The 26,070-nt window shown below is 46.7% G+C and overlaps 1 protein-coding gene across 1 annotated transcript; it reads right to left on the bottom strand.

Moving 5' to 3' along the window:
* Positions 1-1,911: 1,911 nt before the first annotated feature.
* Positions 1,912-26,070, bottom strand: MCM10 (minichromosome maintenance 10 replication initiation factor). Its single transcript, XM_084783668.1, has 19 exons — positions 25,985-26,070; positions 24,190-24,525; positions 23,102-23,179; positions 22,827-22,961; positions 22,148-22,382; positions 20,931-21,096; positions 20,048-20,215; positions 16,547-16,663; positions 16,143-16,339; positions 14,294-14,394; positions 13,547-13,654; positions 13,345-13,462; positions 11,285-11,513; positions 9,454-9,598; positions 8,161-8,273; positions 5,829-5,942; positions 4,765-4,910; positions 4,129-4,171; positions 1,912-3,706 (listed from the first exon to the last, which is right to left on the bottom strand). Exons 1-19 carry the CDS (start codon positions 25,989-25,991, stop codon positions 3,623-3,625), a joined length of 2,640 nt encoding a protein of 879 aa, XP_084639794.1. The 5' UTR covers positions 25,992-26,070; the 3' UTR covers positions 1,912-3,622.

Raw genomic sequence — 26,070 nt, 5'->3', positions numbered from 1 at the left:
GTAATACGCTCCCTGTAATATGAAGGTACTAAGAACGGCAGCATTAGGAAGGCCGAGAACCATTGCTCTGCGTATCAATCCTCAGTCTTCCATGATGGAAGCCCTTGTGCTCAGACTCTTAGAGGAAGACTTTCTATAACTCATCCTAATGACATAAACGGTGGGTTGGTTGACAGCACAGGACATCAGTGTTGGTGATAAGGATTAAAACCACAATGACATGCCACCAGACACTGATCAGAAAAGGACTGACAGGGGCCTAGGGAGATGTGACTCAACAGGAAAGAGCGCTTGCTATTCTTCTAGGTGAGTTCAGCTCACAACAGCCTGTGACTCCAGCTCCAGGGCAGCTGATGCCTTCTGGCCTCTATGGGTACACACACACACACACACACACACACACACACACACACACACACACACACACACACAAAGACTGATGATATCAGGTGCTTGTGAGGCTATGGAGCAAACAGAATTCCCATACATTTACTAGATGATGTGTAAGAGGGCACAACCACTTTAGAGTAAGGCTGGCAGTTTCCTATAAAGCTAGCACACATACTTATGATACAACCTACAAACCCCATTTCTAGATTTTATATAAAAGATGCAAAGATATATACACAAAAGTATTTCTGAGTGGCTACTTGTGACAGCTTTCATCACAGCCCAAGAGCAGAAACAATCCAACCAAAATGTTCCTTAATAGGTGACTAAATAACCCAATGACAGGCACATCTGTACAGTAGAAAGCTTAGCAGTGATGGACACATGCAGCCACGTGGGTGAAGCTCACATACAATGCCAAGTGTCAGATGTCAGAGAGTGAAGTGTGTGCTTTATACCATTTATCTCAAGCTCCAGGAAAGACAAATGCAAAGTGGTAGAAAATGGATTATTTTCTACACTTGCCCTAATGGGCGGGGTCTTGGTTGGGCTTTGACCGGAAAGTGCCTTATGGCCAACTTCCTAGTGATTGTACTTAGTTTCTAAATGTTTTTACATTTTTCTACAAATTGCTTCCCACTTTAGCCAACTGACCTTTCATTTCTCTTTCAAGTATTGGCAAATGCAGAATTTCACTGTTTAGACTCTCCATAGCTCTGGACAGAGTCAATGTAGCGATGCTGACTTTCATGGCACGGTACACATTTTAATAGTATTAGTGACATGCTTAGGCAAACAGATTTGTGCTCCTGCTTTTAAAAAAAAAAAGATTTTATGTATAGGAGTGTTTGCCTGGATGCAAGTGCACTCTACAGGCTAGGAAGTGTGTGTGGGGGGGGGCGAGTTAGAGTCTACGGAGGTGGAGTCAACCTGGTGGGCGCTGGGACGTGAACCCAGCTCTGGTGGAAGAGCACTGACTGGTCTTTTTTTTCGAGACATGATTCTCTGTGTAGCCTTGGTTGTCCTGGAGTCACTTTGTAGACCAGGCTGGCCTTGAACTCAAGAGATTCACCTGCCTCTGCTTCCAGAGTCCTGAGATTAAAGGTGTACATCACTGTCCTTAACCTCTGAGGCACATTGCTCCACCTAATAAAATGCCTTCAGACATTACTTAACTGACCCGTTTCCTTGGCTAAACACCAGCTACCCTGGAGCTTCTGGTGTTAGTCATTCGGAAGGTCCCTAACTGCTTCTCTGCAAGATTGTTATCTTTCCTTTTCTTGTTTGGAAATAGGACTTTGGTTTTTTTAAAAGTTATTCTTTATAAACAAACAAAAACCCCAAAGGGGGGAAAAACCCAAACCAACCAATCAAATCATCTTAAGATACATTCAGATCAGCCAGGTTCTCTATAAAGAATGCAGCTAGTGTCTGCTAATTGCTGAGTGCTTACTGTGTTCTAACTGCCTGATGACATAACATGGCACCAATATTAAATCAAGAAAAAAGATAAACACACAGTGGATTTATAGGAAATTATTTTAATAGTTGATAAAAACACTAAAAGGCAGGATTGAAAAACTAATTCCTTTAATGAGTATTGTCAAGGCTCATGCGTAGTTCTCTCTATTCCTCCTCACCCTGAATATTATGGGAAAGCACACACACATGGCACACAATCAACCCTTCCTTACTCAGTGCAGGCGGGGCATGGATCCTTTGTGTTTTTAATTAGTTATGAATTTAAAATTAAAGTTTAAAAACAAAGGCATGCAGACCCAGGTCACCAGGAAGCTTTGTAAGCACACGGACATCTTATGGACAGCATACAGGTGAGGACCCCAGGCATGCCCCGGTCAGATGAGAACACATTTCCGACCCTGTGCAGGTGCTCATAGAGCAATCTGCTGCTCAACTTCCATGTAGCTGTGACGCTGACTTCAGACTCGTCACTGCTTCAGGTATCAGCTTCAAGAACCCTTTGGTTCTAATAAACACTTTAAATTAGAAACCAAGATCTTCCTGTAAGTATAACACCCCTAAAAAAAAAATGGTTAGACCTTAAGGGAAACATGGCTGCAATGCTTAGCACTGTCTGCCCATATAGAGCAGAAACAAGGCTGTATGCCACCTGGGGCATAGGATTGCATCTTTGGCTCTTGAAAGCCTCAACCATCCGTCTCCCATAACCACTCCCCATTGGGTTGCCCTCTTGACATGATGTTGTCATGGATAAAACTTAAACATGTCTAGCTAAAGTTCAGATCCTGTCAACATTATACCATTAGACGGTAGCAGCATTCATCCAGCTGGAAGACTCCTTGAAAAAATAGGATGTTCAGCTACCTAGTCTCAAGAATTCAGTGTTTACTGGGATAAACTATATATGTTTTGACCTTTAAAATTCCTGACACACAGTGAAGTAGACATGAGACCCCCAAAATTCTTGGGGTTCTGTTTGCACAGCTGGTTTTTGAGTCAAGCGTTACAGCTTCTCAAGGTGTATATCTGCTTTTATTAGGAGCACCAGACTTTATTTTAAATCAACCCACACTAGAGGTGCTGAGTGTAGGCATTTCTGCCTCAGAGTCCCATAGCACTGTAGGCAGAGCAACTTCCTTCTCTGTATCAATGAACTGAGCCACAAATTGGCTCAGTGACTTGATTTCAAAGACAAACCTGAAATAACAGTAGGACAAAGGGAAAGAAAGTGGCTCCCAATGTCGGCACACCCAGACCACAGAACAGCAAGGAAATTTATCACCCAGAACTTGAGTGTTGGGATGGTAGACACGTAGCCCAGGCTTTACTTTACCATAAGGAAGCAAGCACAGAGGAGGAGAGATAACCGTGCTACATTAGTCCGTTGTCTCTCAGTGTCCATAGTAACATTTGAACTTGACGATGTTAACAAATGCATCCTCTGCCCATAACAAGGAGACATAGAAGCAAAGCTCTGGGGTCACCTTTCAGTTTCGGGTCAACAATCTGTGTCCGCTGTAAGGCAGACATGTGTAACATGAGGGAAGGCCACAGTGCCCTCATTTAACAGGTGCATGTCAAAGTTAAATATGGCGGCAAACCAGCACACAGAGCGAAGTGAGTGGGCAATGTGTTTATCAAGCATGTCTTCTCGTGGTGCCAACCAGGGCAAAGGACGACGCAGAGCCAGTCTCTTGCTTCTCAGAGCCACAGAAGCAAAGCGGTTGTGAGAAGATGTCTGAAGAGAGGGTCATTTAAGGCTGTTCAGAAACTTGGCGTGCTCCTCCCCTCTTGGCAATAGGGTTTCTCCTCCTATCTTTGGACCAGTCTTCTCCTGGAAAAAAGAGAGCTCACGAATAAGAAACCGTTGATCTTCATTTTCTTGGATCACCAACTTGATTACAAATTAGAATGCAGGCAGTACACAGCTAGATAACGTCTAGAATATTCCAAAGTCCTTTGTTACGGCTTTGGCACCAGCTTGGTGCTCCTGGGGGTTAGTGGAACTTGTGGGATCAATGGGGATGAGACCCTGAAGAAAGTTACGACCCGGGCCCTTTTTGTTCTGAACTATGAGCTAAACCAACCTCCTTTGTCACTTTCTCCCACCATGATTTGCTGTATCACCAAAGGTCCAAACACAGACTAACGACTCAGAAACGGAACTCTGAGCCAAAGTAAACCCTCCCGCTTTTTAAAGTCCACGGTCTCAGGTCACCTCTGTCACAGCAATGACAAACAGATTACCATACATACCTTTAGCATGCCATCCCGCTCCCACTTGTAGAGGCCACAGTTACTGAAACAGATAAAATTACTTTACTCAGTAGTAAGGTATTAATGGCTCCCCAAACCCATACACAGAAAGATAATAGGGGTGGGGGTGCCACTTAGGGGAAAAGTTGTCCCTTCAAGGAAGAGCTGTTCGAAGAGGCACTCATATTATACACCTCATCTATGGTTATGCATGAAGCTACAAAGGACAAGCACTTCAGGGACCTGAGAATGGCCTCCCACTCCTCTGTCATCTGGAGACTTCGGAGGTGATGGTAAACAGGGCAATGCATACCCCAGCGAGGTTCACAGTCTAGGCATTGATTTATGTTTCCTGGAGGAGAATGTTCTAGGTCAAGAACTGACATCAGAGAAGCCAGGGGGAGCACCGTTCTTGTGAGTGCTACCTGCTGGCTGGAAAGCATCTGCTCCTCCGTCCACGGGCTGAACGCACCGCTCACCCTATTGTACACCCACCAGCCCACGGCCACGCACGCCCTTCACCCTGGGGACCACTTGAGGGTCCCAGGTAGCAGCTCCAACTTGCGGGCTGTGGAGCTACAGGAAGGCATGGGGTGATGTCAGGTCCAGGGGCCACACAGGAAGCCCTGCGCGTACCTGCAGTGCTTATTTGGGAGCCTGTGAAGGGAGATAGTTCTGTTTCCACAAGGACACTTGAAAAACCTCTTCACGCCGTCATGCCAATGGAGGCTGTGCTGTTCGCTGACGCAGGTCTCTAGAGGCTTGAAGTGCGTGTAGGTGCACTGCACAGAGCAACACAGACCACATGGCCAGTGAGGGGCTTTGAAGGAGGGAGGAGAAGCTGCTGACAGGGACCCCACACTCTGTCACTGCTGGGACTTGACCGACTAATCTTCAATCGTGTCTGTCTGTCTGTCTGTCTGTCTCTCTCTCTCTTTCATACTCTGTCATTACTGGGACTTGACCAACTAATCTTCAATGATGTCTGTCTGTCTGTCTGTCTCTCTTTTGAGACAGGCTTCTGGGTCTTAAACTTGTACTCATGTACAACCTAACTCTACCTCCCAAATGCTGGGATTAGAGGCACAGGTCACCACACCAGGCTCAAGTGGATTTCCTGTCTGTCTTATATACTGCTTTTCCTAAAGTCTGCCCCAGTTAAGTAGAAGCATATAACAGCATTCATTGACACTGAGATGTTGGGAAGACTGAGCTGGGTGGTGTAGCCTCTACTTCCACTACTGGGAAGGCTGATGCGGAAGGGTTGCAAGCTCAAGGCCAGCCTGGGACACACAGTGAGTTTCAGGTCAGCCAGAGATATATAGGGAGACTCAAAAAACCAAAACCAAGCCAATAATAATAATAATAATAATAATAATAATAATAATAATAATAATAATAATTTTCCTTTTAAAGTTTGGCAAAGGTCCCAGAGATAGCAAACTTTGACCCATCGATACACAAGGATTTGTCAGGACTTAACATAGAGCAAAAGGAGTAACTTGGGCCTAGAGGCCACACAGCAGACTCTCCCTATAAACGCTCTGCTGCACAGCTCCCAGGTCAGGCAGGGAGCCTGAACCTTGTCTATCTTGTGCTATTTCTTTTTCACCCTAATGACATATTACAAGATATGGCCCCAAATCCCACAATTCCCAATATCCCACGGCCCACAGTGTGAGCCCTCGCCTTGCACGCACCGTCCTGCATGTCACTACCCGGCATTTCACTTCTCGGATGCTTCTCATTTTTTCTTCCATTTGTTCCTTTTTCACCAGTGGCTCAAAATAGGATTTCTGTAGCTCAGCCTCAGCCTGAATGACAAAAGCCACAGGAATAAGTACACCAAATCCAATATATGCCCAGAATAGTCCAATAACAACTTTAGTGATTTAGTTCAATAACCATCAGAACATATCTGAAGAGACAGGTAAATGCCAGACCCTAAGTAGAGTAAACCAACTGCAAGCCAGAGACCACAACAGACAGAAAAGAGCCCTTAAAATAAGGAATAAAAAAGATAAAAAGACCTAAAGACAGTTTTAAAAACAAATACAAGTAAGAACCAGTGGCATTATTAACAGTGCCTGCAAGTGGAGAATGAATCAGCAGGCAGCCAGTTCAGCATACTGCTCCCACAGACTCCACAGCCCCATGTGACTGCTCCGCCTGGTAGGTACTGGTCTCTACAAATGCTCAGGGCACAAGGACACCCCAGGCAATTAGGCTGGGAAGGATGAGGGCAGGGAGCTGTCTCTGAGGAGCAATGGCACAGCCTGCAGCTGGAGCAGCTGCACAATGCAGGAGCGTGCACGGCGGCACCTTTGGGGAACACAAGGCCTGGAGTCTTTGGGGTTGTCTCTGACATCCTTTATGAGTTCCAGTCCAGTAGAAAGACTTGTGTTACCCCTTGTTAGGTATTCATCAACAGAAGAACAGATCATTGGGAATGGTGGCACCCCCCAGGGGACATTCTGAGCACTTGCTATCTAAATGACTGCTACCTCGACCCTAGCAGGGGTCAGGGTGCTGTTTTTTCTACACTCTCCATATGACACAGACACATCCTTTGTCCTACACAGATATGGCATGACCTGAGGGACACGTGTACAAGAAGCCTGATTTCACATATAGAACAGAACTGTTTTCTACCCAGCTTGATGTACTTGTGTGTGGCTGCTATAAACTTGGCAGTTCCCAGAACACAGCTCAGCAGCTCCTGTGTGTACTGATGGAGGACTAGACCTCAGCTCACCAGGGCAACACACTTTATTCTGCTGAAGCCTCATTTCTAGGCTGTATCATACTTAATAAGTTTAAGCCTCTTATCTCTTCAAGGGTAAGCTATAGCCAAGCGTTTAAAGGACGAAATACATATTGCCAGAAATACTTCCCACTCTCTTTCATATTAGTTAGTACAATAATATCTCTGATACTATAAGTATAGATAATTTATATAATCCATGGATTTGATAAAGACACTTGTTATTAAAAGGATTGGAAATGATGGGGCAAATTGTCAACTGGCAGTACCTGAAATGTTAGTATAAAAATATGTGAATGGAAAAAATTCCTCTCATATTGCAGAGAAGAAAATCCTAGCACTCAGGGAGGCAGAGGCAGGTAGATCTCTGTGAGTTCAAGGCCAGCCTGGTCTACAAAGTGAGTCCAGAACAGTCAGGGCTACACAGAGAAACCCTGTCTCAAAAAAAAAAAAAACAAAACCATACCCCCCACCCCCCAAAAAAAGCACAAGTAGTAAACACTATTTTAACATAACATGCACTATATATAAACATTTTTATGGTGTGGCAGTCTATTTAAAGATTTATTTATTTATTATTATGTATACAGTACTCTGCCTGCATGTACACCTCCAGGCCAGAAGAAGGCACCAGATCTCATTACAGATGGTTGTGAGCCACCATGTGGTTGCTAGGAATTGAACTCAGGACCTCTGGAAGAATGGACAGTGCTCTTAACCACTGAGCCAACTCTCTAGCCCATAGCAGTCTATTTAATAACACATCAGTTATTATTCTTCAGGACAAGGACAAATACAAAGTTAAAATGTCACTTGGGGGTCCCAAGCAGATGGCTCAGTGGGTAAGAACACCTGACCTGCAAGCCTGACCACCTGAGTTTGTCTCCTTGGAACCCATATAAAGAGCTGGCTGTGGTGGCACGTGTTTGTAATCCCAGCACTCCTAAGGCAAAAACAAAAGAAATGCCCAGAAGTTTGGGGGCCAGCCAGGCCACAGTACACAGCACAGCAGCTAAAACCAAAGAGGCTTTGCAGTTCAAGGTACAAGGTGAGAACTGACTTCCAAAAGTTGTCCTCTGGTGTAGACACACACACATGCACATGCACACACAGACACAGACACACACACACACCCCATTTGAAACACTCCTGCTTCTCCAGGCAAACTACACATGACACAGGTATTTCTTCATCTGTGTAAGAGGCAGACCTCATTCCTCCTGGACCCTTGTTTTGAAGGACACTGAAACGACCCTTTGGGCTCTTACCTCTTTCAGGATGTCTGTGTGCTTGGACTTTGCTTGTAGAATTTTTTGAAATTCCTCTGATTCCAAGTATGCCAGTTGCTCTCTCCTTTTTTTCCTGGCAGGCTCCAGGTTGTCTGCAGAAGAACAATAGTAACTGTTACTGGGAGCAGAGAGAGCCAGTGGGCTCCTGCACTCAGCCCCGCCTACTGCTTCCCTGCCTACCGTGCTCTTCACCCTCCACATCAGGACCCCAGCTGTAACCCGCAGGGAGACCTCAAGAGTGAACAGAAAGCCAGGAGCAGTGGCTCACACCTGTAATCCCAGCACTTGGGAGGCAGAGGCAGAGGCAGGTGGATCTCTGTGAGTTTGAGACCAGCCTGGTCTACAGAGTGAGTCCAGGACAGCCAAGGCTACACAGAGAACTGTTGCAAAACACCAAAAAAAAAAAAAAAAAAAAAAAAAAAAAAAAAAGTGAATAGACGGCTGGGCATGATGAAGACAACCTGGGCTATATGGTAAGTCTTTGTTTAAAAACCAAACCAAAGGAACACAAAGAAACAAAAATTAACCAGAGAGGCAGAGCCTGGAACATGAGGTGCAGCAAGCTTGACAACAAGAAAAGATGGCTCTTCACTTCTGATTGTAACTTCTGATTGAACAAAAATTTGACCTATAAGCCAATTTAAAATGACATTTAGCAGCTTCCATGCTTTACAAAATAAAGGTAGTGGCTGGGCAGTGGTGGCACACGCCTTTAAGCCCAGCACTTGGGAGGCAGAGGCAGGCGGATCGCTGTGAGTTCGAGGCCAGCCTGGTCTACAAAGCGAGTCCAGGATTAGTCAAGACTACACAGAGCAACCCTGTCTCAAAAAACCAAAAAGATGCAGTGAGCAATCCTTTTCCCGCCTGTTCAAACTGTACACAATTCTACTTCAAGTTAATGTGATTACAGAAGAATGACATGCCAGGTGCACTGGCCCACGCCTGTAATCCCAGCACCCGGGGAGGCAGAGGCAGGGGGAGCTCTGTGAGTTCAGGCAAGCCTGGTCTACAGAGTGAGTCCAGGACAGGTAAGGCTACACAGAGAAACCCTGTCTTGGGGGAAGAAAAAAAAGGTTGAGCCAGGCAGGTGACACAAGACTGTAAGCCCAGCTTTAGGACTCCGCAACAAAAAGGTAAGAGTTGGCACTAGTGCAGTTTGGATTAGAGATTGACTCAAAACCACCCACTGATGTCAGGGCACTAGCTGTGCTTAGAAGACTTCCTTTACAAACAGCATCTACCTGCCCACTACCAGCCCTGAGGCGGCAATACCTTCAGGAGAAGCTGTGTTGCTCTTCTCGGCACGCTCCTTTACTTCCAGCACGTCTCGGGGGTCCGTCTGCTTCCTTACAATATTGTTTGGATCTGTTTTTGTAAGAATCTGGCCTTTTGCCCTTAATTTTGCAATAGCAGCTAACTAGGGGGGGAAAAAAAGAGAGTTAAGACAGGCGCCTATAGTCCACAACCCTTCGTACCCTAACAGAACTGGGCTGGGGAGATGGCCCAGTGGGAAACCTGAGGACCTGAGCTCTACCCTGGGAACACACATGGTGGCTGGTGAGAATCTGTTCCTGCAAGCGTCCTTTGACCACATGACCACATGGCATGCTCATGTACATACACATAAGAAAGACCACACACAATTACAGGACAGAAATAGGTCTATAAACAGATAGCAAATGAGTAGGTCTATACGTGATGGATATTTCACAGAAATACACAGCACGGAATAGCTATGCTTAGGGTCCTTTCAGGAATTGTTGCAAAGTCTATCCCAATCTCAAGCCAAAAAAATTTATTTAGCAACTTTTAAAATCAAGTTCTAACACAATGCATCTCAGAGATATACTAAATTGATACAGGCCGAGGGATGACAGGAGGAAAATGCTAAATGGGTTTGTTTGCTGTCATCAAGCCTTTATGTTTAATTTCTATAATTAAACCATCAAGAGTAGAAAATTGTGCATAACCCAAAACATTGCAAATTATAATATAAAACAGTGTGGAGCTTGAGCCCAGGTGTTTTAGATGGTACGCACTGGCGCTGTGTGCATGCAGTGGGTTCAGAAGCATGCCTGTGGTGAAGTCTCTTCATCAGTTTGGTCAAGGATTACCAGGAATAGCCTGGATTCACATTACACGTTTGATTCTGAGGTAACTTTCAGACACTGTGCAATCACAACCTTTTATCAGCAAAAACATTCCCATGTGTCCTAACTGCGGTTACGGGAGCCCCCATCCAGCTGCAGCCAGGCAAGGGGCTGGACTTTTCGCCGTCATTTTGTAGTCTAACAACTGCTGTCTCAAGCTGTAGAACAGCATCTTCCTGAAGGCTGCCTTCTCTAGACTGACAAGAAATTGTATGGGGCTGACTGCTCTTGCGCTCCTGGGTTAGATTCACGGCATTACGTTGACACCACTATCACTGCAAACTACTTGGACTACTTAGGATGGCTGGCAAACAGTAGCTAAGGCATCATCTTTTACTGGCCACCAGGATAGAGTTTCAAATGCCATCGCTTGTCACAGAATGCAAAGCCAAGCAATGAAAGCAGAAGCCAGCAAAAGCAAGCAAACAAACACCTTAAACATCTTAACAGAAGATTTGGGCGTGTATAGAATATGTGAGTGCTGTGTGTGCACGTGAATAAACTGACAACAGGGTCTTAAGTCCTGGACCACTCTCATTTTATTTATTTAAATTGTAACTATTTGTCTGTCTGGTGCTTGCTGGTCTGTATGTGCACTGTGTGTGTACAGGTGCCCTGGAGGCTGAGGAGGATGTTAGGTCTCCTGGAATGGGGTAGTGCCAGGCTATGTGAGCTGCCTGACGTAGGTGCTAGGAACCCAACCTGGGTCCTCTACAAGAGCATCAAGTGCTCTAACAAAGAACTCTTTGCTCCAGCCCTGTCCCTGAGCCTGGCACCCACCACTCGGCCAGAATGGCTGGCCAGCATGGACTCATCGTGCGCTCCAGCCCTCCACTCAGGTTACCCGCAGCCACCATGCCTGGCTTGTTACATGAGCGCTAGGGATCCCGTCTCGGGTCCTCCAGCACAGCAAGCTCTTCACTGACTGAGCTATCTCCCCGTGCCCCAGTCACCTTTTTAGCTTCTGCTGCCGCACTCAGTTTTGGTCTTGGTGGTGGTGATTCATCAAAAAAGAGAACGTCGTCCCCTTCTGAGATGCCTCTACCGAGCTTAGGCACCCGGGGGGTATTGGCTCGTTCCAACCTGGGGAACTCGGCGCCGGTTTGAGGAGACTGGGCAGCAGCCGTTCGAGAGGAGCTTGGCACCGCTGGACTCTGGACTTCACTTGAGCTCTGGAGAAAGCTTGAAAGGAATAGAAGTAACTAGACACGGGGCTGGGGTGTGACTCAGTGCTACAACCCTTATTTGTCTAGCATGCCCTCGGCCCTGGGGCGCCATCCTATAACCAAAGTAAGTAAACATAATAAATATACACCCAAGGCTCAAAGACCTTAGCACTCCAAGTAGACCAGGAGAGCTTAGCTAAGCTAGAGGGTAACTATTATGACAATCCCTCTCTGGGGTTAATAATCCAAGTCAGCAACTAAGAACACACCGGCCCTGCTCACCCCTGCCTAACTAACTGACGGCTCTGAAGGAGGTGCTGTTTTTGGCACACATCTAAAACCGTAATGCGGAAGTAGCTCCCTGTGTGGTTAGGTAAGACCCCAGGGCCTTGTTGCGTCTCCCCGCTTTTCAGTTTATCCTCCAGACAGGGACTACCTAATGAATGCTTGGAAATCCTTCACAAGGGAGGAGGGATGAGGTGGTGAAACGGCATGGGGGTAAAATGACTAAATTTCCTTATATACACCTATGAAACTATCAAAGAATTAAAACGGCTTTACAATCTACACAGTGACTGTTTTACATAGGTTTGACGTTACTGGAAAGCTTTGAGTCAGCTGTGGGAGTATATGCCTAAAATTTTAACATTTAGGAGGTAGGGCCAGGGGGATTATGAGTTCAGAGCTGACCTGGGCTACACGGGACAGGGTCTGACCATAGGGACAAGTCTCCTGACTCCGCCTCATCAGTGTTAGGAGTGCAGGCTTGCACCACTCTGTCTGACTTAGAACCAACCAACATCCACCCTCCCTCCCTTCCACCCTCCCTCCTTCCTTCCCTCCCTCCCTTCCATCCATCAATGACCTAGCTAGACTTTATGTCTATGTGAGATCAGTCCTGATCAATTACGGCGTGGACACAAAAGTAGATCTTAAGCTTCAAAAGATGCAAAAACGCACAAGACAAAATCCTTTTGGTGGCGTAAAAGGAGTTCGTATTTTATATCTGTCTGTGGCATCCACAAGACAGTCCCTTAGCTTCTCAAGAAGGATGCATAAACTTCCTACAGGGTCACTCTACTGCTCAAGCTTGTAACTCTCCTGCTTCTGCCTTCAAGAGCTGGGACTACAGGCACACACTACCAAGACTGACAGTTTCAAAAAATTACATTTATTTACCTATGTATGTGTGCATGCATGTGTGCCTGCCACAGTGCATATATGGGAGGTCAGAGGACAACTTGCAGCAGTTGGTTTTATATTTTTACTATGTTGGCCTGGGGATGGAACCCAGCTTGCATGGCTTGGTGGCAATCATGTTCTTGCATCTTACCAGCATTATGCCTGGTGCCTTTAAAATAACAAAGTCCAGCCGGGCGCGGTGGTGCACGCCTGTAATCCCAACACTTGGGAGGCAGAGGCAGGTGGATCTCTGTGAGTTCGAGGCCAGCCTGGTCTACAAAGTGAGTCCAGGACAGCCAAGACTACACAGAGAAACCCTGTCTCAAAAAACCAAAACACAAACAAACAAACAAATAAAAAACAAAACAAAACAACCCCCCCAAAAAACAAAACAAACAAACAAACAAAAAACCCAAAGTCCTAGGCTTCACTTCAGAACCGCCCCACCTAACTTTTCGTTTTGCACATAAAGTACTGAGCTCAAGACCAGTGCTCAGAAAGCCTCTTCCTGCCTTCCTCCCTCCTTTCTGGGCTGTGCTGACTGCTCTCCTCCACGCCCACAGGCTCTGGGGCAGTAGCCTACATTAGAGGCAGGCAGTTCGGTGTCCTTTAGGTTTTCCCAGGGGGGGACCATCCAATCAGGGAAGTGAACCTGCTTCTCTTACCGTTTCTGTATTTCCTCTGACTTCCGCTTCCGCATTTCCAGCATCTGCTGTTTCTGCTGCTTTAATAGGGCAGACGCCGAGATAGACTGGATGGCACATGCGGGGCTCCCCATTATGCCTAAAACACAAGCCACACGCTGAGGGGTTGTGGGAAAGGTCTGGGAAACATGGGCACACACATAATCACATACGCTGATTGTACCTGAAGCCTTGGCTTTGGCTAAATGCTTCAAGTTTCTGGCTCCAAATGTGGGCAGAGCCATCAAATCCCTAAACTCCTCGGAACAGGACAAGCTCTTCTGGGGGATTCCTGAAATACATAAATATTAATTTTAGAGGATTCAAATTCTAATTGGTTTGATACATGTGCCATCAATTTTAAAACTCGATAGTCATACCTTAGTAACCTGTTAATGAATAAAAGAGAATACTAAAAGAAAACGCAGAACTTTTATCTTAAAGGTCAGATCAGGACAGCAAGGGGATCCCGAGTATCAGTCACCTAGCCCCTAAAGTCTGGGGACTCGCGGACCTGCCATTTCTGGAATATGCATGAATAAAAGGCCATGCAGGTTCCTGGCTGATCTTAGGATGGCAGACACAGGGGGCCTGGCGCTGTCTCACCTAGGCCTATTTTAACAAATGGTAGCCGATAAGGTCAGTCAGGAACCGGCTACTAATGCTGGATCACTGAGAGACTGACCAGCTAGCTACACTAAGAAATTTCAGAAAGTATGAGAAGCCAAGCCACAGCCAAGGCCAAGCTGCAGATCGTTCTGCTCCCTCGCCAAGCTTCTTTCCTTAAGCCTATGCCACACTGTCCACTAAGCCCACCACTGAAGAGTATAGGCAAGCCATGCCCTTCTCAGTCGCAAACACGGCATCCCCTGGACACCGAGGGTGAGGGAAGGAAGACTCACTGAGACAGAGGACAGAAAGGAAGACTTACCAAGTTTTTGTTTTGCTTCCTGGATGATGGAGTTTGTGCCCTTCACAACCAGATTAGTCAAAGTGGTTTGAACCTTCTTCTTCGGAGCAATAGCTGCTGCCCTGAAATGACAAAGCAGAAAATAAGGTTATGGAACTCACTGTCTTCAGAAACGAAACATGAGGGTTCTCAGTGCAGTTGCTACCAGCCGTCCAGGTTCCTCCATCCCTGCACAAGCAGGCTGGGACAGCCAGAGCTCAGGAGGCCAGGAGTTCACCGAATCATAGTTAGAGATTTGCTTGAGACCTCGCCAAAGGGCTAGAAATGTCAAAAAATATGCCAGGACTGTGATCTAGAGGCCTAAGAGTTTGTCTTAAAGTAATTAATGTCTGCTAAAGTTCAGTATATTACAATTAAAGGTCAGTTTAAAGTGTTCTTAGAAGCTAGGCAGTTATCCCAATACTAGAAAGATGGAGGCGGGAGGACCAGGAGGACCAAGGCCAGGCTCAAGTGTATATTAGTTCAAACCAGCCTGTGCTACATGAAATCCTGTCTCAAAAAATTAAAAAATACTACAATGTTGTTAGAAAGATCAACAGCATTCACTTACAGGGAATATTTAAAATAACCATATGAAAGATACGCTATAGCTACTTAAAGAGTTAACACTATGGGGCAGGACGTGGTGGCACAGGCCTTTAATCCCAGTACTTGGGAGGCAGAAGCAGGCGGATTGCTGGTCTACAAAGTGAGTCTAGAACAGCCAAGGCTACACAGAGAAACCCTGTCTCGAAAAAACAAAAACAAAAACCAAAACAAAACAAAAAAGAGTTAACACTAAATACAGAAAGTACAAATCTTTTTGCCTAATTCTGTAAGATCAGAAACAAATTCTTGTTTGTTTTTAGGTCAATCACAGGTTCTGATCTGTCACCTGCTCTGAAGCCATCCTCACGGTAAGATGACAAGGCCACACATCACCTGGGCTTCCTCAGGGAGTCTAGTATCCCAGGAGAGGGCGACCATCACCTGCCCTCCATCATCACCTCACCCTTGTGCGAGCTACATCGACATGTGTGTTCATGAAGGTAAAAATGGTTTCTATGAGGTCTGCAACTCATTATATAATAATAATAATAATAACAACATAGCAAAACAAATATTAATAAAGGGAATGGCTCAAGAAATGTCAAAACATTTTGTGTTGACACAGGGACTCGTACATCCCAAGCTGGCCTAAACTCTGCCCCAGCTGGCCATGGACTTCTGATCTCGCTGCCTCCACCTCTTGGTTATTTTCTCACTTTGAAAAATGGTTTTTTTAATTACTTAATTTATTTAATGTGTATGTAGCATGCGCATGAGTGTAGGTTTGTGCACACTGACCCACAGAGGTCAAAAGACAGCAGGAGAGCTGGAGTTCCAGCAGTTGTGAGCCGCCTGACATGGGTACTAGGAAACAAGCTTGGGTCCTCTGGTGCATCGTGTGTACTCTGAAGTGCTCAACCATCCCCCCAGCCTGTGTTCTCCATTTCGGACAGGGTCTCCCTATATAGCTTAGGCTGGCCATGGACTCTCATGGTCTTTCTGCCTCAGGCTCCAAGGGCTGGGATTGCAGGTAATTGTCACCACATCTGGCACAACAGGAAGCACAGGCCCAGTGTCAAGGTCAGCACACGACTCATTTTCCATTCATTGCGAACTCGCTCCTCTCTCTCTAGGAATGAAAGGCGCCCTTAACCACTTTGGCTCCAGCCATGAAAACGGCTCTGACGAGCACCCAGGGCAGTTACAGAATAGTCCAACCACCAGCTTCCTCTTAAGAGACAAACAAAATCCCTTCCCAAAAGCAGCCGCAGCAATGCCTTACATGGATGCCGCGAAGGACTGAGAAGAAACCCCGCCGTAGTAGAAGCCGTCTTGGCACAGGCGCTCTTTCAGGCTGCTGCCTTTGCGGAACTTCTTTGGAATCCGTCCCCCGGAGAAAGTGGACTGCAGGTCGGACCGCTTTGCGCTAAGCTTCTTGTACTGGGCCTGGATGTGATACTGGCAGTATTCACAGTCGTGCTGCGGGGAAGAGCACCCGGGAGGGCTTGGTCAGCAGCCTGCGGAGCAGTGCGCCCATCTCTCCCAGCCCCAGGACACTGAGAGCAGGATGAGCCGCCGTGACCTCCAGGGCTCCCCGTTTGCTCCTCAGCACTACAGCACCTAAAGTCTCCCTCGAGACTGACTCTTCTCAGAGGCAAATACTAGACTAATGGATGTGAGACCCACCAAATTAACAATCTGTGTACACGGCTCTCCATTCCTCTTCTTGGCTTTACAGGTCCCCAGGTCCATAGCTTCTCCCATAATCAAGACTTTCTGAGGATGATCGATAGACAAGCACACCTATGAGAGAGAGCCGTGTAAGTGCTCGAGACCGGGCGAAAGCACGTCTGCAGCTGGTTTTTGGAAGGCATCTTAAAAGCCAGTGCTCAAGACTGTTTCGGCTCCCTTCTCTGTAACCAACTCTTCCTTCCACGTGGTTGTCAGACTCCTGACTGTCCAAGTGCTCAGCCTCAGACAAAGGATGCAGCCCTGTTTTCCTGGAGTTCCTTATGGCCAACAATGGTCATGTGACTAAGGCTTGGCAAGTCAGGCCGAGACAGGAAGTGATAGGGAAGCTCTTGATTTCCTACTTAAGAAGAGACAGGCTGGCTCACCCTTCTTCATCTGCCTGCCAGGGGTGGGAAGAGGCGAGAAGGTCTGAATGACCTTGGCTGACTCAGTTTCCCACCCCTGATTCGCAGGCAGACCTATTAAGAACACAGGCTGAGATAAGGAACGTCCTCAAGTGCCCCGGCTCTGTCAGTCCTTGTTTCCAGAACAGAACATCCTGTCACCTGAGATCACACAGTCCAGTGGTTACTAGGTAACCAGATTCGGATCAGAAGGCTTTCGAAACCCCCAGCCAGCCATGGTGCAAACTATGCCACAGGCAAGACTCCACCTGCACTGGACAGCTCTCATGAGCCTGGACGGGCGAGCCCCAGAGAACAGGCTTGTGCTGCCTCTCACAGCCCAGCTGTAACATAGCCGCTTTACCTAACTGGATTCACACTGTGGTAGCAGAGTTTGTGCAAAACTTCCCGCCAGATCTAGGAGTTTTGGCAGAAAATATCAAGCTGTCCCGAGCCCCCCAAGCCAAGATCAGTGACTTAGGAACAGTTCTCCTCTCCCAGGGCAGGGAGACACAGTATGCTGCTTCACAGTGGTTCAGTGTTGTCTTGGGACCCAGACACTGTGCAGAAACACACTGTGGGGGTTTGAATAAAAACTGCCCAGAGATTCATCTGTTCGAATGTTTGGTCCCCAGTTGGTTGGAACAGTTTTGAGAAGGATTAGGAGGTGTGGCCACGTTGGAAGAGGTCTATCACTGGGGATGTGCTCTCAGGTTTTAGAACCCCACACCAGGCCCAACCCCTCTCTCTGCCTCCACTTTACAGGTCAGGGCGTAAGCTCTTAGCTACTGCTATGGTGCCACGCCAGCGTGTCTGCTGCCATGCTCTGCACCAGGATCAACATGGACTCACCCTTTGGAACTGTAAGCAAGCCCCAGTTAAAGACTTTCATTTATAAGTTGGCTTGGTTATGGCATCTCTTCCCAGTGATAAAAAAGTAAAGAGGGGCTGGAGAGATGGCTCAGAGGTTAAGGACTGACTGCTCCTCCAGAGGTCCTGAGTTCAATTCCCAGCAACCACATGGTGGCTCACAGCTATCTATAATGTGATCTGATGCCCTCTTCTGGCCTGCAGGTGTATGTGCAGATAAAAAGCACCGTACACATCATCATCATCATCATTATCATCATCATCATAACAACAACAACAACAACAACAATAATAAATCTTTTTAAAAAAGTAACTAGGACACTCAAAGGCAGATGACATCACTAAGTTACCTATTCTAGTTTTTTTTTTAAAGGAAGGAGAGGGCAGGGTCTTGCTTTGTATCAGAGGATGGCCCAAATTCACCATTAGCCCAGACTGGCCCAAAACTTGTGTGACTTTTCCCATACCTATCTCCTGAGTTCTGGGCTTATAGGCATATGTCACAATACTAGACTGGACTTACAAAAACAAAAAACAAAAAAACAAAAAACAAAAAAACCAAAAAAAACAACAGGGCTGGCAATGGGTAAAGGTGCTTGCTAACAACCCTGATGAAGTGAGTTCAATGCTTAGAGACCACATGGAGAAGGTAGTCAATTCTGCAAGCTGCCCTCTGATCTCCAATGTATGCTGACACTCACGCACCGCACCTCTAGCCCGCAGCAAGAATATCAAGGTAGAAAATTCAGAAAGGAGGAGGAAAAATAGTAATTGGGCATGATAACTTTCATCTATAATCCTAGATTTTAGGAGGCAGAGAGACAAGAGGCCTGCTGCTAGTGCAAGGCCAGCATAGAGACACAAACACACACAGGCAGCTGTTTGGTTTTATGAGACAGTGTGGGAAGAATTGTACGCTTTATCACAGGTGAGAGCAGTCTTGGCGGGCTTTGCCCTTGGACACACCACGGATACTCCCTGAGATCAACCTTGAGATAGACTGGGTGGAGCCATCCTGGGCCTGGAGTTCAGGAAGTGGAAGGGGGGGACTCCACCTGGACTATTATTGTGTTTCTAATCGACCCTCAATGGGAGGCGGAGACCAGCCCTTGCACGTGAGAGACAGACAGGCAGAGAGGTCGAGAGGGGCAGCAGGTTCAGACCGAGCTCCAGCGCACCAGTGCCCGTGGATCGAAAAGAGGATCAGCGCGCAGGCCAGAGACACATAGGGATCCATCCCGTGGAACAGATTCCAGAAGGTTTACTCTTGTTTCCCTTTAACCTTTTTCCTCTCTTGTGTAAGCCAGTTGGGTTATATAATAAAGTTTAATTGTTAAGAAACAGAGCCAACAAGACAGGATCTTAAACTTGTGGCCCACACTGGCCTAGAGGTAAGGGCAATCCTCTGGCCTTTGCACTGGACTACTGGGATTTCAGGTGTTAACACCACACGAATCTAAATCCCACTGTTTGTTGTTTAAAAAAAAAACTCAAAGTTTTATTTATTTATTTTTATTACGCATGGCCAAATAAATTCCCAAACAACAGATCTCTACTGGGAATAAAGTCCTTGCTGGGTCAGAGTAGAAAAAGTACCCATTGCAATTCCCAGGGGTTAGCAATTCTCATGGGAAGCAAAGTGACAGACAGACTGGGAGGAGGGAGATTCGCTTTGACTCCAAGTGCACCGGGACTATAAAATTAACGAACCAAAAATCCACTCAACTGCAACGCACAGATCTCTCGATACAACCATGGGTATTATTATGCGAAGAACCCACGGAAGCCCGAGTGAGGGGGGTCACTAACTTGGGCAGGTGAGACAGCTCAGCAGGTAAAAGTGCTTGCTGTGCAAGGCTGAGGCCCCAAGTTCAATCCCCAGACCCGTAAAGGCAGGAGCGGCAACTCTATACAGCTGTTCTTCATGCCCACACGTGGGCTGTGTCACACATGTGCATGCTCTCGCTTTCCCTTTGATAATAAATAAAGCCGCAATAATAATAGGAGTTCAGTAAACTGTGGGAACCACTGAGAATAAGTGGATTCACGGAACACTGTAGGGCGCTAGGCAACAAAGGAAGAGAGGATCAAGTGATGCCCGGGGGAGGATGAGCACAGATGCCAGGGACAGAACAGTCACTGTGTAACCCGTGGGCCCAGCGGTACAAGTGGGGACTCCTACCTCCTCAGAGCCGTCTTTGGGCTTCATGGGGTTTGCGTTGAGCAGCCCGATGACAGTCCCTTGCTCTGTCTTCCAGAGATCTTTGTGAACTCCTCCAAACAAGAACAAGGACACACACCGCGTCAGGTCACGAAGGTCGTTCAGTTTCCAGATGCTAAATGTTTTCCCCTGGAGTGAGAAGAGCTGTTTTTAATCCGTTCGGAACCCTGGCTCACTGTGCCTCCACTTACGGTTCGAGTGTCTTAGTGTGGAACAAGATCTGGATATAATTCACTCTTATTATAAGTTCATAATTCTTTCTTTGGGCTTTAGTATTTAATACACGCTTCATTTGAGACGAAGGAGAAGCAAGGCAGGCCACAGGTGAAAAGGGTCTAACTGCTGGGCAGGTATGTTAGCCCTGCTGTCCAGTGTCACGGGTACAGGACTGGGAAACAGCTTCCCATGCCAACCCTTGTGTGGGACATGAGGCAGCTACAGCGTGGTCATTTATAACCCCAGCACAGACGAGGTGCCAGGTAACTAAGCTTCAGTGGCTATGCTGTTCACAGCTAGCTCAGCTCACGCCTGGCTCACATGGGCCAGCAATTGCAGCACCTCTGGGCTTTGTGGACTCAGCCTCTCCACAGGAGAATCTCAGGGACCAACACAGGTGTCCCCTAAAACGGTGACAACTGAAACGTAGTAAGGATGACAGGACAATAAACAGAGCCCAGTTAGCTCTAAGCTGTGAGTTCTTGCAGACAGCACATTTGAACACCAACCCAGCGATGCGTGCCACCTAGAAGCTTTCAAAAGAAGGACAGACAGACACCAGATGAAGGCCTGCAGACCCGGCTCTAGCCCGGGCAGGTGCAGCTCAGGGGTCAGTAAAGCAGCTTACGCTGTTTGTGCTCTGCGGAGTGGCCTTCCTCAGGATAACCCCAAATGTCACCCAGTCCGTTTCCTCCAGATTCTCAGTTGCCATCTTCTCCTTGATCTGAGATAGTCGGATCAGTTTCCGGCCTGTCATTTTCCTGTTCATTTCTGTGGAGGATACTCGAGGTCGCCTAGGTCAAGAAGCCAGTAATTGACAGGTCATTATTCTGGTAACACTATCTGACACCTTAACAGGTGGTCAGGGGACACTGGGGGCAGCAACCTGCCCAGTGTCCTGAGGGACTTTATATAATATAAACAGCATACACTTATTTTTATTTATATAGTTTTGGTTTCTTGAGACAGGAACTCACTATGTAGCCCAGGATGGCCTGGGACTCATAATATTCCTGCCTTGGTCTGATTAAGGAAAACATTTTTTCCCCCTTAAAATAGATTAAAAAAGAATTTTAAAAGTGAGGATTACTTTTCCCTGGACATACATTTGCCTATAAAGTTTACTTCATAATCTTTTGTAATCTTACTGTAATTATAATAAGGTACTGCTATTCTGGATAAACTATCTTTTTTTGCTTTTAAGACTGTGTGTCACTTTTTAGCCCAGGCTGGCCATGCAGTTATGTAGGCTAGCCTTAAACTCTCAATCTTCTTTCCTCAGCTTCCTGAATGTGGGAATTGTGGTATGAACTATTACACCTGGATTGTATATATTTACATATTTTAAAATAGCCTAGGATCGTAACACTGCACACAATGAACAGTCTAAACCGTACCTACATAAAGATGGGGAGCTTTACAATAAAATCTGTATTACTACTGTTTTGATCTGCCAATTTCTGATTACATATCTATGTTTTATCCATTTCCTTTTAAGAGGTAAACATTCTTTTTGTTTTGTTGACATAGCCCCGGCAGCCATGGAACTCATTATGTAGACCAGGCTGGCCTTGAATTCTCAAGAGGCCCTCCTGCCTCTGCCTCCCGACTGCTGGGATTAAAGGTGTGCACCACCACTCCTCATTGTGTAGACGAGTCTTCCATAAACAGCCCACACCACGCTGCGCTGAGGTAAGACAGCACTGCTAAGTTCCCTCCCTCAGTCAAGGCTGCTCTGTGGATCTGCAGCACACAATGGCCTCTGCAAGGACCATCTTATGACAGGAGGAAGAGCCATCTAGCGGGACAGATAAAGGGCTGCAAAGGGATGTTACAGCTACTGACCTGAGGCGCAGGCCTGAGAAGGCTTCCACGGAGACCTGGGGAGCCTGGGGAGCCTGTTCGCCGGCATTCCTAGGAGTCCCTGTGCTCTGATTTCTAGCCATCCTACTGGGTTGGTTTCCAGGCACAGCTTGTGGTGAGGGTGCACTCGTCGACCTTGAAGAGGGGCTTTTAGGCTCTAGAAAGTTGGAAATAAGCTGTAGTGGCTGGGAGGGTGCACTTGTCCTTGAGGATGACTCTAGAAAATTGGCGTAAGTGGAAAGAGAATGACTGAGAAACGTGAAACCTGCTTGCGGAATTCTTCTTGTAATCAACACATAGGCTAATTTGTTGTTGTTGTTGAGACTGGTTCTCACCCTGTAGCCCAGGCTGGCCCTAAATGCACGATGTGTAAGTGTGCACCAACATGTCTTGGGTAATCAAATTTTGCCAGAAAACAAGACCACTTTCTATTATACAAATCTCGGCAGTGCAGTGCTGGTCAGTAGACCTTTGAGTGGCAATGGTTGGGCAGCTCACAAACGCTTGTAACTCTGGCTCCAAGGGCTCCCTTCCCTCTGCAGGCATCTGCACATGCACGAGCTCGTTCTCCCCACAACCGTCTCTCACACACCTCCACACACACTTCAGCAGCATGATGCAGTTTCAACAGGGCTGAGCGGTGGGAACCAGGGAGCCATACCTGCAGGAGTCTTTGGCGTCCGGGCCACCCGCTTGGCTCTGGGTAAAGCAGGGACATCAAGCTCTGCGGAGAAACACGCTGACTCCTGAATTCGCCGAACCTTCTTCTCCTTAAGAGGGGGCTGCAGAGATGCACCTTTTCGATTGAAAGTAACAGTAATTAGAAATGCTGCCGTTTGGGCAGGAGCTGGATGAAACGGTAATGCTCCTGTTTGTTGGTAACAAAATGCATGATATTATAGTTATGGTCACGTTACCAGGTGATCTGTGCTGTACCTGGAGGCTGTTTAATTGATGCTGCTTTTAGCTGCTCCTGTAAGGCTTTCATTTGCTCTTGCAACTTCTTTAATTCATCTACGAAAGAAATATAGCTTAAGAATCAGACAGGGCAGAGTGCTGCACCTGACGCGCACACTGGCAGTGTTGCTGTTGTCCCCACCCCAAACTTTGAGACTCATAGTACAGTCCCATACTTCAGACTTGTGAATCACTGTTATACTTCAAAGAGCTCCCTTAGAGAAACAAACGTTTTAACCCCAGCCATCCTGAATCCTCCTGACACCAGGGCTAGCCGTGAGCGTATACTAGCAGGGCATGGAAGTGCAAACCTGTAATTGCAGCAGCACTCAGCAGGCTGAGGGGACAGAGTGAGTGAGGTCAGCCTGGGCTGCACACAGCAAGAGCCTGTCTCAGAAAAACAAAAAAACCCAAAACCTCACAAGTTGAAACCCCATAATTACTACAATAAATGCTGGCTTCTGGCTTCTTCTACTGAATCTTGTTCTAGCTTAAAGGGGCACGCCTCAGAGTAGCTGTTTAGGAATGGTCTCTTGGTCAAACAAACTGTGTGGTAGCTTTGTAGCCTGGCCCCTCGTGCACACAGATCCTACAGTAGCACAGTCTGCAGGAAGCGTGGGCACAGCTGGAGCCATCCTGTGGAAGACCAGTCACAGCTGGATACAAGGAGGACCCTGACTGCTGACTTTAAGCGCCTCATCCAAGTTCAGTCACGTGCGTGCGTGCACACGAAGGGTTTTGCTGTCGGCCTGTCCTTGACTGCTCCTACCTATTTTTGAGGCAGGGCCTCTCTTTGCTGAGCTCACAGATCCAGTTAGGTTGGCTCAGCAATGAGGCCCAGGACCCATGTGTCCCCAACTCCTCCTCATCCTGGGGACATAGCTTGAGTTCTCAGGCATGCATTTTACTGACTACATCATCTTTCTGGCTTTTTTTTTTTTAAATAAAGCCATTGGTCACCACGCTTGTACCTGTAGTTATTTTAATGAAAACTGTCAAACTGGGGAGGGGGGGGTGCGTTATCTATTGCCTCATGAATAAATTGGAGAAAGCAAGCGGTGAGGTACCTTGCAACTCCTGGTTGGTTTTTTCTTGGCTGGGAGCAGAAGCTGGGAGGGTGCTGCTTTCACCTTGCAATGAAGGGAATTCGTCGTCTGTTAAATCCCCTACATCACCGAATAGGGTGGCCAGATTTTCTCCCTGGCTTTCTGTCTTTCCCTCCTCTGCACTGTCAGCCTCTTCTGTGTAAGATTCGCCATCGCCATCGGCATCAAAGAGCTCATCGAACTCATCAGGTTGCGCGTCTTCCAGAGGCAAGGAGCCACTCTCTTCTGAACTAGGAGGCAAGGCTGCCTCGTTCTCCTCCAGCAGAGACGTCAGCAGAGACAAGTCATCTTCCACCACTAGGAGAAATGGGAAGGTGAGCCCACACCTGGCCAAGGGTCAGTGACAAGCACGCCCCGCCCATAGTTGGCATGGGACACAGGAAACGAAACAGGCCTCCGGATCTGTCACTCGGCCTGCCGCTCTCGGATCTATCTCCCTGCCCCTGAGTGCTTCATAGAAGACACTGAGCTCAGGCAGAGCGAGTGGGCCAGACACTGGGCTAGATCTTTTTACCAGCGCTACTTTATTGAGCCATCTTCCTGCAATACCAAGTTTCATAAAATTTGACCAATAAAAAAATTGAAAAACACTTAAAACATAGCCATAGACCTTACCTACTATCTTACTTTTTAATTGCTACTCTACTTTTATTGTATGTATGTATGTATGTATGTATGTATGTATGTATGTATGTATTTTGAGACAGGGTTTCTTTGCCTTAATTCTGGCTGTCTTGGAACTTGCTCTGTAGACCAGGCTGGCCTCGAACTCAGAGATCTTTCTGCCTCTGCCTCCCAGGTGCTGGAATTAAGGTGTGCTTCACCACTGCCTGGGTAATTGTTACTTTTCCCTCCCAAATAATTTTAATTAATTATTTTTAATATTAAACATTAATTTATTCATTTTACATTCTCATTATAGCCCCCTCCCTCTCCTCCTCCCAGTCCCATCCTCTCTGCCCTATTCCTCAGAAAAAGGGGAGCCCTTCAAACCCAGCTCATCAGCTGCATACTTTTAAATGGAGAAAGATACATTATATTCTACTTATCACCCAGAACTAGCTATCATTAATATTTCTGTCATATTTGCTTTTCTTTGACCTTTAATCCTAAAAAAATGCTTTATTCTACTGGTAATTTCTTTCATGTTAAAGATAAAATTAACCCAAATTAGAACGGTTTTGTTCTTTCTCTCTGAGACAAGATCTCACATAGCCAGGATGGCCTCAAATATGCTGTTCATACCAAGTAGTTGAACTCAAAGAGATTCACTTGCCTCTGCCTCCTGAGCGTTGAGATTAAAGGCACATGCCACCACACTCAACACAGTGTAATTCATTTCAACGTTTGCTTTTACTTTTCTCGAAGCAGGCAAAGTATAATGCAGTTTCTGACAATTAGCTCAGTTACAAAATTGACAAACAAACAACAACCACCACAAAACACCACAGGCAATGCATTCTGCCTGTCAGGTCCCTTTAGAGTCAGCACAAACATTCTGTGTTGCTCCAACTGGGCTTTGCTAGTCAGAGCAATATTTTCCCACTGGGATTTTTCTTTGCACAAATCCCTGAAAAACAAGCAAGATTGGGAAGAAAGGACTACAAAAATTTGAAACAGAAACTAAACCATTTCATTGGTCTGACAGCGTGACACAAGTTACTAAGCACCCCCGGCTCCCTACTATTTTATAGTGGAACGAAGGACCAAATGGTAGTTTCCCCATAAACCAAGAGGAATCAAGAGAAGGCCTTACCATCCATGCTGTCAAGACAGTAGCTGAACTAAGCAAGTGTGAAGATGGGTCAGGTAAGTGGCCCAGGAGATAAGCAGTGAAGAATC

The sequence above is a fragment of the Acomys minous genome, assembly GCF_964271855.1.
Source record: "Acomys minous genome assembly, chromosome: 5".
Taxonomy (NCBI): domain Eukaryota; kingdom Metazoa; phylum Chordata; class Mammalia; order Rodentia; family Muridae; genus Acomys; species Acomys minous.
This window is presented reverse-complemented; position numbering and strand designations above follow the sequence as displayed.

Excerpts from the sequence above, each read along its gene's own strand:
- MCM10 (XM_084783668.1), bottom strand. Across the intron at positions 14,395-16,142 it reads CAGTCCTTCGCGGCATCCAT|GGCAGCAGCTATTGCTCCGA; the intron begins GTAAGGCATTGC and ends TTGTCATTTCAG. Across the intron at positions 9,599-11,284 it reads CGGCAGCAGAAGCTAAAAAG|TTAGCTGCTATTGCAAAATT; the intron begins GTGACTGGGGCA and ends TTCCCCCCCTAG.